Source organism: Myotis brandtii, unplaced genomic scaffold, assembly GCF_000412655.1.
Source record: "Myotis brandtii unplaced genomic scaffold, ASM41265v1 scaffold587, whole genome shotgun sequence".
Lineage (NCBI taxonomy): Eukaryota > Metazoa > Chordata > Mammalia > Chiroptera > Vespertilionidae > Myotis > Myotis brandtii.
The window spans coordinates 746,275-759,010 of NW_005370207.1; the positions used below are offsets into that span (position 1 = coordinate 746,275).

Consider the following 12,736-nt stretch of genomic DNA (forward strand, 5'->3'; position numbering starts at 1 on the left):
GTAGCAACGAAAATAATTTTAAGGTTGGGGGGGTCACCACAACATGAGGAACTGTATTAAAGGGTCGCGGCATTAGGAAGGTTGAGAACCACTGCTTTATTCAAAAGAGACTAGGACTGGGGAGGGGACGGGAATGGGTGGTGGGAGGCTGGCGGGGCTCCGCACACCGGGCAGGGGACTGCCCGCCCCTGGCTCAGGCAGCTCGCAGCGAGGCTCTTCCTGACTTCCCTGGCGCAGCTGGCAAGAGCGCGAAGGGCGAGGGTCGCTCTTCTTAGTGTAAAGACACGTCACCCCCGACAAGATTCTTTCCATCCGCAAACATGAACCGGGCGCTTTACAAGTGCTAGACACCGGGGACCCAAGTGCGAGCGACACACACCCCGGACTACAGGAAGGAAGCGCGACCGCGTCCCGCGGCAGGGCCAAGGTGGGGAGAAGGTTTCACGATGCTCAGACTTTCCCAAGTTCTCCCCATACTTTTAATTGAGCTAAAATGTCGGAAGTCGGTGTGCAGCCAGTGCTGAGAGCCCTCCAGGACTTGGCCTCTGGTTCCCGGTTCCCGGTCCGCACGCCTCCATCCCGAGGTGCCCTCCAGGAACGCCGGCGTCCACGTGGGCTCCCCGGTCCGCAGGGCGGGGCGCAATGGGCGGGGCCATGCCGGTGGGCGAAGCTGGCCCTACCCCCGGGGCTCCCAAGGACCCCCGCGCCCCGCGGCCAGATGCTGACGTGTCCTTTCCGTCTCACTACACCTCCCGACACTACCTTCTAGGCTGCCCCGGAAGTCCCGCCCCAGATTTAGGCCGTCACCGCAAATCAGCTCTTTCAGCGCTTCCTGGAGTTCGCCTCCACTTTTGGGACAAAGGGGCGGGGCTTCGCGAGCTGGGTGCCTATTGGCTTGAGGTCGGGCAGGCTCTGGGTGCTCATTGGCCGGAGGGCGGGGGCGCTCTGCACGCTTGCGCGGCGAGTAGAACGTGTAGCGGCGGCGGAGATCGCGTCTCCTTTTTCGATCCCAGTCCCGCTGCTGCTGCTGCTGCTGCTGCTCCTGCGAGCGTCCGGCGCGTCGGTCCCGTTCCTCGTCTGCAACTCGCCGCCAGCTCGCTCCTCGCTCAGCGGCCTCTCACCAGCGCCGACATCCACATTGACACCTCCGAGCCGGCTCTCGCTGTCTTTCCATCTCTACACATGGCTTCCTCCGCGCAGAGCGGCGGCTCCTCCGGGGGACCCCTGGTCCCCACCGTGCAGCGGGGCATTGTCAAGATGGTGAGAACCGGGCCCCAGATGCCCACAACACTGTCTGTCTCCGGGCGGGAGTCTGGCGCTGGCTCCTCTTCCCCTCCCGCCAGGCAGCAGAGTCTCCCAGGTCCCCTTTTCTCTGCCCCCCGTCTTCACTTTTCATCCATTCTCAGAATCCCCTCTCTAGAAGGACCCCGACACGGACTCCCCTTTCTCTTTGCCTCCTGGACACCCTGGCATCAGGGGTCACCGTGATTTCCGTGGTCGCGGCACTCAGATCTCCTGGCTGTTTACCTGGGACAGACCGAATATTGATTGATTAGCGGAGATAATTGGTTGCTATCTGTCTTACACCGCCCACCCCCCGCCCCTCCGTCTTTCTGTCCATTTTGACATTTGCTGAGCAGTTGGCAGTTTTTTGAGATCCTGACATCCGCTCTTCCCTGGAACTCTAGGAGTGCTTGGCCATCTTGAAGCTTTTCTGTTTCCTCTGATGTTCAGTTACTCCAAGTTTTCTTGCTCTGTGGCCCTCACTTCCCTTCTTTCCCTCTCCACCTCTTGTGTCAAGTCTGTAAGTCCTGGGATCTCCCGATATTCGTGCTCCCCCCTCTTTTTGACCCTTAAGATGCTAGGCCGGGAGGATTCTTAGCGATCATTGTTCTCCCGCCCCTTACAGTGACTTGCCTAAAGTCACATGTGGTTTGGTTTGGAGCCAGGACTGGAGCCCAAGTGTTCTGATTCCCAGTCTGCCGGCTTTAACACTAGAGAGTTTATATCCCCTCACTCCCTACATTCTTGGATGTTGAATTCAAAACCCTGTAAAGTTCATTTAAACTAGAAAACTTAAGCTCCATGATAATTTTAGAATAAATTCTCTTTACCACTTCCCCTCTGTTGTCCATCCCCCAACCCTCACTGACATTGCTTAGTTGTTACCAGATTTTCTGGTTGTGATGACGGTTAACTTACAGATTTTTGTTTCAGATTAATTTCTGACTTTTCCATTTGGAACAGCAAAAATAATATCCTTTATGACACTTTCCCCCCAAAGCTCCACAGTTTTTTGCTGTGGTAGAAAGTTGAAAAAACATTCTATTTTCTTGGCTTATTGTCTTTCACAAGGATTAAAATGCTCTTCAGCTTGTGTGTGTGTAAATTAGATTTCAAGATTTCCCTTTCCCCTAATTCTCATGTATTCGTTTCTTAGGTAATATTCTGCCACCAGTTGAGATCCATAGGGGTTTTCAGTATTGTTTTCTCCCTTTATTTGTACATAATGGAGAGTCAGAATTTACCAGAAACTGAATGAGAAGGGACTTTCCAAGGTGCACATATTTTCCCTTTGTTGGAATATGTAGGGTTTTTCAGTATTGTTTTCTCCCTTTATTTGTACATAAATGGAGAGTCAGAATTCACCAGAAACTGAATGAGAAGGTACTTTCCAAGGTGCACATATTTTCCCTTTGTTGGAATATTGACCTGACCCAGGAAGGGGCTCTTTCGTTAGCTTTTTCATTTGCACTGATCTTTACCTTTAGCATAGAAGCAAAGCATGGCTTGATGGTCTGGTGGTGGGATTGGCAACACTGAATGGATCTCTGAGTTTTTTCCTTTGCTAAGGCCCCTCTCATTTGTGGGGTGGGAGTGGAATGAGGCCGAACATATTTTTGCTTCTGCCAATTCTGGAAGCTTCCAGGGCATCTGGAGTCTATGAGGTCCCTATGCCTGCTCACAGATTACCCCCATGGATATTGACTATCAACAATCACTTGTGATAAAGTAGGTAGGATTATTTGATACATATTACATGTAACCTGAGGTTTAGAGAGAAAAGATAGTTTACTGAAGGGCAGGCAGTTTTTATTTTTAATAAGAGGCAGACCTGGGATTCGAACCAGGCCTGTCTGCCAAAGCACATGTTCTTCAACATGGTGGTATGATGCTTCTGACTTCAGGGCATGAGTTTATAAGGGTGGGGCCAGTGATGCATGACTGCAAAATTGCAGGAAAGTGAAGCTGACTGTAATTGAGCCGGGGAAAGATTAGATGTTTTATCCTTGTCTTATCTGGGAGCTGCTATTGTGGTGAGTGACTTCATTTGGTGCTCCTGTTTGTTATGTGCATAGCAGTGTGAAGTGGAAGACATGTTTGAGTCCGAGAAGAGGCTTTTAAAATGCAGTGATTGAGTAGTCATTGCTGTTTTTCTGTGACCAAATGCAGGGAATGGGTGAGTGAGTTCCAGGCAGAGATTAGGGGAGGGGAGCTGGGTGAGTTGCTGAGGGACAGGCAGTTTGGGCCAGGCTTAGAGCCTTATCTGGAATGAAAAATCAACCACTGGCAAATTGCTCAGTGTGAAGCTCTTTTGCTAAGCGAAGTTGTGTATTCCGGGAGAGTAATTGTTTCCAGTGGTACTAGGAACTGCTTTGTAAGAACTCTCCATAGGAGGACAGAGGAAAGCGAGAAGGAAGTAGTTTGATGAATAGGAAAACTGTAATCACTGCTTTTCTGCCTTTGGGGAGAGGGGCAGAAACTGGAACACAGACTAACCAGAGCATGCTTTTCAGGTGAGTCCTCTGGATTTGTCTGGACTCAGGCAGAGCTGAAAGTCTGAAAAGATCTAGGCTTGAGGTTTGCTGCAGTGAAGAGGAATAATCCTTCCTTTTTTCGGTCAAAAGAATAGATGATAGGACCATGAAAGGTGCAAGTATTTCCAGTCTCTGCCTTGTACTCCTAGTAAGTCCTGTGCTACATTTTTTTTTTTAAATCCTCACCGGAGGACATGCTTAGAGAGAGGAAGGGGGGAGGAGAGAGAAATGTGAGAGATAAATATCATCGGTTGCCTTCCTCACATGCCCTGACAATCGAACCCACAACCCAAGTATGTTCTCTGACCGGGAATCGAACTGGCAACCCTTCGGTGCACAGGACGATGCTCAACGAACTGGACCACTCTGGCCAGGCAGTCCTCTGTTACCTTTTTAAGGTTAAAGAAGAAAGAACTTGGGAATCAAATAGTGAAAAAAATCTTTACATTTGACCAGTTTTTTAAAATGATGGTGATGGTAGAGGATGTGTTTGCTGTTTGAGTGGAAGCAAAGGGGGACAGAGTTGGTTCTGGGATGTGTTTAAGGAGGAAGTGGGCAGTAGGTTTACACAAGTATTTTGTAGCTGTTCTGTTACTGAAAAGGCAGTAAGGATGATGAAAAAACTGAAGGTGGATTTATATTTTCAGAGTTGGGATGAGACTGGCAAGTGTGTGGGCAGACAAAATATAACCTGGAAAAGTAAATGTGTCTGTCAAATCAGTTACTACTTTCTCAAAACCCTAAAGGAGTCTAACTGGGTTTCTTTGAATAATTTGCTGGACAGTATTTAGCTGCAACAGAGTATTGTCAGCACATGCTAAACAGATAAGGTTGGGAGAAGAAGTCTTGGGATACTTAGTGTATAAAATTTAGTTATACCACCTAGCAGCTACAGAGAGATGGCTATTTTCTCTGGTTGTACTGACCTAAGTTACTTTCTGTTGTGGGGATAGAGCCCTTCTCTGTCTTTTCACTCTATCTTTCCCATCTAACTTGGTATGTTTGCATGTCTTCTTTAGTCTGGAGCCCACGGCTGCTTTCGCAACAGCAGAATGAATCGGCCACAGTTCTTGAATTTCCTGTGCTTATCAGAGCGGCCTTGGAAGCAGCATATCTTATCTTGCTTATGGGTGGAAGGCCAAAGGAAGGACAGTGCCAAATCGCAGTCCCCATTTTACCCTACTTCATTTAATTGCCTCCAAAGGGGAAATAAATCCCCCCACCAGTCTTTGGCTTTATGCTAAGAGCCATGATTCTCACTAGGTGACTGTGGCAGAGGTCCACCTAAAGGAGGAAGGAGGTGGCCACAGTTTTTCCCTTCAACAGGAATTGTACTGCCAAGTTGTTCTAAAGCGGGAGTTAGACTTTGGTGAGCAGCTTAGTAGAAATTTCTTCCGTAGGAAATTTCCTACAACCTGTAGGAAATGTTACCTATCTATATAATAAAAGGCTAATATGCAAATCAACTGAACGGCGGAACGACTGGTTTCTATGACGTGCACTGACCACCAGGTGGCAGACGCTGAATGCAGGAGCTGCCCCCTGGTGGTCAGTGCACGCCCACAGGGCGAGCGCTGCTCAGTCAGAAGCCCGGCTCAAGGCTGGTGAGCGCAGCAGCGTTAAGGACCCATTGGGGGATGTCCGACTACTGGCCTAGGCCCACTCCCCCATCGGGCCTAAGCCGGCAGTTGGACATCCCCCGAGGGGGTCCCAGACTGCTCCAGGACGCAGGCCGGGCTGAGGGGAGGGACCCCCCCCCCCGCCCCCCAGTGCATGAATGTTGTGCACCCAGCCTCTAGTAATTAACATAATTTTAGCTAAGTTCTCTTAGGTTTCTGAACTGAGAAGTATGTGTCTTCCCAGAGTGTAGTATGGACAGAGAGTAGTAGTGTGCTAACGTGCTCCTTCCTGTGTGCCCTTACCTCATGCAGGCTGTGAAAGAAAAAAAGAAAACCTTTCCTAAGCTACTGAAAGTACCCTTATTCTACTCAAAGGGACAAACAAGGGAGTTGAATAATGATACTTTATAGAGCCATTTGCAAAGAAGTAGGTAGAATATGATGGAAGACTTTTCCCTGTAGTCTTAAAATTGCCCACTTCCCAGCAGGTAACATGGTAACTTTCAATCAAGATTGTAAGTAAGATTTTTACTACATCTTCAAGGCTTTCTGTCACTTTTTCTGTGTGAAAAGGAAGCATCTGTCTGGCTCTAGTTATGCTAATAGTGGCTTCTGCTATGTGCTAACTAATTATATAGATTGATGAGCAATCATATTTTCTTTCTTTCTTGAACACATATTTTTTGATCATCTGCTCTGTCAGGCTCTGTCTGGATATTGGAGTTAAAAAAGTAGATCCGAATCCTTCCATTAAGGTTCAAGGAGGAGACAGAGACAATAAACAAGTAAATAAGAAATAAGCATAGTAATATAAATAGTGATTTCAGGTAGGGGAATTGGGCAGAGTGGCTGGGAAAAAGGGAAGGGGTGGCTTGTTTAGGTAGCAAGGGCTTCTTTCATCATTTGCACTGAGATATGATGGACATCAGAGAACCAACCATAGAGGAAGTGTGTTCCGGGCACACTGAACAGCAAGTGCAAAGGCCCTAGCGTCGTCATTGATGATTATCTTTAGTGTTTTTATAGTAGCTCTTAAATTTCTTCCAAGTTCTATGTTTCACTTAGATGGTATGGGTTTAGTCTCAGTTATTAATATTTGTGTTTGATAGTGATAAAAGGCAGAAAAGCAGTGGAGGTGGTCATTGTTCTGATACTCTGATGAGTTTAACAGCTGACATTAAATCCACTGAATAAATGTAAACTGGCAGCCTGGTAAAAACAGACCTGCTCTTGTTCATATTCATCTTTTTTACAGGGACAAGGCTAAGTTTTTTTTTTTTTAAATATGTTTTTATTGATTTCAGAGAGAAAGGAAGAGAGATAGAGAGAAACATCAATAATGAGAGAGAATCATTAATTGGCTGCCTCCTGCATGCCTCCTACTGGGGATCGAGCCTGCAACCCGGCATGTGCCCTTGACTGCAATCGAAACTGGGACCCTTCAGCCCCCAGCTGATGCTCTATCCACTGATAGGGCACGGCTAAGGTTTTTGACATCCCATTAGCCACTCCTACATATTCCTAAAGTCACTTCAGGTATCCCCTGCTTTTTGGAAGTTTGTATTATGCTACTTAGCTTTTAGGAAAGACCTAGTTTCCATTAGTAGTGGCTTTTGCTAACTGAAAGCAATCTAAAGAGAATTTTTGCTTTTATGAAAAAAGGTGAAAAGTAAGAATGGCATTCAGCATTTGTTGTGTAGCAAGCTCTTGTGGAGGCAGCGTGCACCTTGAGCAGCAAGTGTGGCAGTGCCAGACTCCTTCCCCAGAAACCACACTCGGCGTCTCAGCATCAAGCTTCCGTAGCTGTAACTGTGTCTTTGAGCATCTGTATTTCACCTTAATTTATTTTGTGCTTCCCTTAGCAAGATGTGTCCTAAAGTATCAGAAAAGCCTGAGAACTCTATGCTTAGTGTAAAACTGGACGTAATTAAGCATTTTCATTGTGATGAATGAAAAAAAAAGACATTGTATATATTGAATTTTGGGTCTGGGGACACTCAGAAATTTTTCCATGTAAGTTAATGGTAACTGCTTCTTCACTTGACCTCATTTCGGCTTACGTAAGTTTTCGTAGGACCATAATACTTTCGGATAATAGGGGAAGCCTGTCCTCCAGTGGAGGGGACCTGGATGAGAAGATAAATGACAAGAGCAGGTTCAGAGTTAAATAGCATGTAGAACTTATCAGTGTTCATACTTCTATTACTTAGAGAGTGGAATTTGGGAAATAAGTGAAAATTTTAGTTTCCATTTGTAAGTTCAAAAGAGAAAATTGGCCGGGTTTTCTAATCCAGGTAAGAAGGTGGTGCCCTCGCTTCTTAGCATGGGCTGGCTATTCACCTTACAGGTGTGGTTCTAGCAGTGTTGCAGTAGATGTCCTTTGGGATCTGGTCTTTGTTTTTATTTTATGTCTCCAAGGAAGACATAAAAATTGTAGGAAATTCTTTGCTTTGTCAGGGACAAGGAATGAAGTAAAAGGAGTCAACTCTTACTGGGCTTATGTAGCTTTTTCTCTTATTTCTTGTTGGGAGATGGATACACACCCTGGTTCTGTTGCTGCTCCCTCTCTTGGGAGACTGACATATGTTTATTGTTTTAACAGCAGAAATTTATACAGAATCACAGGTTGTGAACATTTGATGCAGATGGAGTGTTGTGGGATTTCACTTATTTTCAATGAGACTCAATATGATACATTAATGTTATGTTTTTCTCACTTAGTTCTAATGTTTAGGGAAAAAAAGAACAGTGGTTTCAGTTGGCATTTAAAAAAAATTTTATTTTTCGATTAAGTTGGCTTTTTTTTTACATTAGGAAATTACAGAAAAAATAAACCTAATGGAAATTTAGATGACATTTTCAGATATCATTTTTGAGATGTTCAATCTGCTATATAAACTGGGCTTGACACGTTTTCTCCATTTATATGCTTATGATGAGTGACTTAAGTACCATCTCTTCTCTCTCTTTATGCCTTAACACATTTTGAGGCACTTTAAGTGGGAAGTAGCCTGCTTGGGATGGTCTTGTAACACCAAATCCACGTGTAATAGGAGGAATTGAGGAGATTTGGGGAATCTGTGCTTAAGGTTAATAAATCTAGTTTATTAACACTGTTCCTGGGAAGCAATCTGGCAGAGAAGAGAGATCATTGGCCTGGGATTCAGGGGAGACAAGTTCTAGTCCAGATGCTGCTGTTCTCCATCTGGTGATGTGGGGTAAGATTCCACCTGTCAGACTTGACTTTTTGCTTAAATGAGACAGATGGATTAATTATCTCTAAGCTCCTTCCAGTCCCAAAAGTCTGGATTGAATAAGAAACCCTATATTACATGTCTTTTAGGCATGATGAATCAAAACTGAGAAATCTCACACCTTAATGGTGGGCTTGACTTTGAATTGCTGCTTACTCTGCATGAGATATGTTTTCTGTTTCTATTGCTTGCTTTTTTTGAGGGGGGCGGGAAGGTGAATTGGTTGAAATACAGTTTTCTAGTGTGGCAGACTGAAGTGAATGGACAGGTGGAGTGAGTGGATAGAAGTGAGCCAGGCCGGTTTCTGACTTCAGTACTGGTGTTAGGATAGAGACTAAGACTAGTGGGAGTGGTTGTTTGAGACCTGGAGGAACATGGTGGCAGTGGGTTTTACTCACCTAGTCTCACCTCTACTTCAGAACACCTTGACCTCCTGGTGCAGTCGGTCTTGATTTGAGAAGGGTGGGGATGAGTAGTTCCCATGAGCTACTCTGGGAACCTGTAGCTCATGGGGAGAGTTTGTACTGGCCCTGCTCTTGATTGGGGGAGTATGGTGGGAGTGTGGGACACAATAGAGCAGTGGTTCTCAACCTTCTGGCCCTTTAAATACAGTTCCTCATGTTGTGACCCAACCATAAAATTATTTTCGTTGCTACTTCAGAACTGTAATGTTGCTACTGTTATGAATCGTAATGTAAATATCTGATATGCAGGATGGTTTTAGGCGACCCCTGTGAAAGGGTCGTTAGACCGCCAAAGGGGTCGCGACCCACAGGTTGAGAACCGCTGCAATAGAGGGCTGAGCTCTGCTTTTCACACTTTGAGGTCAGAGCATTTTCCTTTAGACCAGTGGTTCTCAACCTTGACTGTACATTCGAATCACCTGGGAATCTTTTTAAAATCCTGATTTCTGGGCCTCATCCTCCAGAAATTCTGTTTCTTTGTTATGGGGTGGGGCCACAACATTAGTAACAAAGAAACAGAATTTCCGGAGGATGAGGCCCAGAAATCAGGATTTTAAAAAGATTCCCAGGTGATTCTAATGTGCAGCCAAGGTTGAGAACCACTGCTTTAGATCATTCTAATAGTCTTTTGCAGATCTTTTCCACTTCCATTTAATGTGCAAGTATAGCAACCATGTTAATCTATTTTTGGTAGTTCCTCACATGGTTTCTTTTTTGAGTTTATTTTTTTATTGTAGGACTTAAGTCCTTTTGGGGAGTAGATTTAGAGAGAAAGAAGGAACTCATTGATTTCCTAAACAGTCATTTTTTTAGGACCACCTAGAGGTATTTCAGAGGCATTGAATTAGAATCTCTGCCAGGGTAGCCTGAGAATCTGTATTTTGAAAAAAACTCTGGATGGTTCTAAAAGGGTTGGTTTGGGATTGATCCAGGGGCTGGCATTTGAGACCGACTTACCTTTTAAAACTTCTATATTGTATGTAGTTGAAGGGGCAGGACACAGATGATAAAAAGTGTATGTTGGGGGAGGTACACCAGAATTTATATGAGGGGAGGATAGTAGGTTGTCTCCTTTTTTTAGCACTTGTCTTGATGGTTCCCGGACACTTTTCATTGCTTTTAATCTGTAGTTCAATATTGGGCTGATATCCTTACGGTCCTTTTATGGTGACTCTGGGATCCATTCCTGGATCATGACTGACAGCTGAGTAGTTGTTTTATATGCCTAACTTAGGACATACCAATATGCTCATTTAAAAAAAATGTTATTACCCTTGCTTTTCAGAGAGAGTGGAAAGGAGGGAGGGAGAGACATTGATGTGAGAGAGACACTTGGATTGGTTGCCTCCCACACACGCCCCAACTGGGACCCGGATCAAACATGCAACCCAGGTACGTGCTGTTGACTGGGAATTGAACTCACTACCTCTTGGTGCTCTGGTTGATGCTCTAACCCAGGGGTTCTCAACCTGTGGGTCGCGACCCCTTTGGGGGTCGAACGACCCTTTCACAGGGGTCGCCTAAGACCATCGGAAAACACATATATAATTACATATTGTTTTTGTGATTAATCACTATGCTTTAATTATGTTCAATTTGTAACAATGAAAATACATCCTGCATATCAGATATTTACATTACGATTCATAACAGTAGCAAAATTACAGTTATGAAGTAGCAACAAAAATAATTTTATGGTTGGGGGTCACCACAACATGAGGAACTGTATTAAAGGGTCGTGGCATTAGGAAGGTTGAGGACCACTGCTCTAACCAGAGTCATGCCAGCCAGGGCCAGACATATGCTCATTTTAACACTCATTTGCCAGTTTTCTTTCTATTCGCATAGATTCCCAAGATCTTCCAATAATTTGGCACTAATAACTTAGCACATTATTACTATGGAAGTCTTTAGTGTTATCTACAAACATGAAGATTCTGTGTTCCTCACTTTCTGCTTTTGTAGAAAAGGCCACACACTTGGCCCTTTTGGTTTGACAGTGTGTATCTATTCTGTTTCTTGTTTATCAGCCCCATTCTTTAACAACAACAGTAAAGCCTAAAATGACCTCCTTGGTGGTCTTCGTCTTTACTTTTTATTCCACTAACTTGTCTAATATGGCAATAAAAGTTTTTTGTAATTTGCAAGTCTTCAAAGTCTTTGGATTAGGGAGCACATTTGCAGTTCCCTTGGTGGCCTTTCCTCATTCTGACCAGCAGTTTTCTAGTTCATCCCTGAATTCCTTCAAAATGCTCAGGTGAATACCATCCAAAATTAGTAATTTAATGGTTATTTATATTTTAATTAAAATTACTTATTTATTTATTTTGAGAATATGTTTATTAAAGCTGGGGACAGTGAGACAAGGAAGGACTTAGGACAGAAGAAGCGACAGGAGAGAGCCTAGGCTGGGCTGCTTTGGCTCACTTAGAAATTGGAGAAAAGGGGGCCTGGGGGGCATGTTCAGGGGGTTAGCCTGGGATGAGCTGCCCATGTCCATTGCTTCCCTAGTTGCAAGTCTTGTGGAACCTTTAGAGCAGTGGTTCTCAACCTTCTGGCCCTTTAAATACAGTTCCTCATGTTGTGACCCAACCATAAAATTATTTTCGTTGCTACTTCATAACTGTAATGTTGCTACTGTTATGAATTGTCATGTAAATATCTGATATGCAGGATGGTCTTAGGTGACCCCCGTGAAAGGGTCGTTCGACCGCCAAAGGGGTCGTGACCCACAGGTTGAGAACCACTGCTTTAGAGTTTAGGAGGTGCACGCCTGTGGGGGAAGAAGTGGGTGTAGGGAAAGGCACAGGCATGCTCCCAGGAGGGAGAGCACGCCTGATATTTAAAATTTGGACTTAATATTTTAAACAGTATAGATGTAAAGTGAAATACAAAAATCTCTCCCTGTGCCCTTTTTACCCCTCATTGCTCTATCATTCATTCTCATTCCCCTAAGTAAATGTACTTCTAAACCTTCTTTCATGCAGATATATACTCGTACACCCCTGCTTTTTTTTTTTTTAAAGAAACAAAATGGGGTCATACTGTATGTGTCCTGGAGTTTTCTTTTTAAATTATTTGTCACGACTGACAATTATAATTATAGGTCCATCTCATTCTTTAAGATTGAGAAGTAGCCCATAGCTTGGGTGCACTTACTCATGCAGTCTTTTCTTTTGATGTATGTTTTTGGTTTTTCACGATGTATTCTTATGTTAGCATATAAGGCAGTGGTTCTCAACCTTCCTAATGTCTCGACCCTTTAATACAGTTCCTCATGTTGTGGTGACCCCCAATTTCATTGTTACAAATTGAACATAATTAAAGCATAGTGATTAATCACAAAAACAATATGTAATTATATATGTGTTTTCTGATGGTCTTAGGCGACCCCTGTGAAGGGGTCGCGACCCACAGGTTGAGAACCGCTGATATAAGGACACCTGATAAGTTTTGTGAGTTTAAAGTTGTTCAGTTTGAGGTTATATTTTTACTATTTTGGGGGGTCTAAAATGTCCTTTTCTTTTCTTTTTTTAATATTTTTTTTTTATTTCAGAGAGGAAGGGAGAGGGAGAGGGAGA

General features: G+C 44.4%; 1 protein-coding gene across 1 annotated transcript in view; it reads left to right on the forward strand.

The window, feature by feature from the left end:
* Positions 1–934: 934 nt before the first annotated feature.
* Positions 935–12,736, forward strand: part of SND1 (staphylococcal nuclease and tudor domain containing 1) — a 445,445-nt gene continuing 433,643 nt past the window's right edge. The window contains exon 1 of the mRNA XM_005879181.2: positions 935–1,260. Within this exon, the coding sequence (XP_005879243.1) occupies positions 1,183–1,260 (78 nt within the window). The 5' untranslated portion in view covers positions 935–1,182. The remainder of the gene's footprint in view (positions 1,261–12,736) is intronic.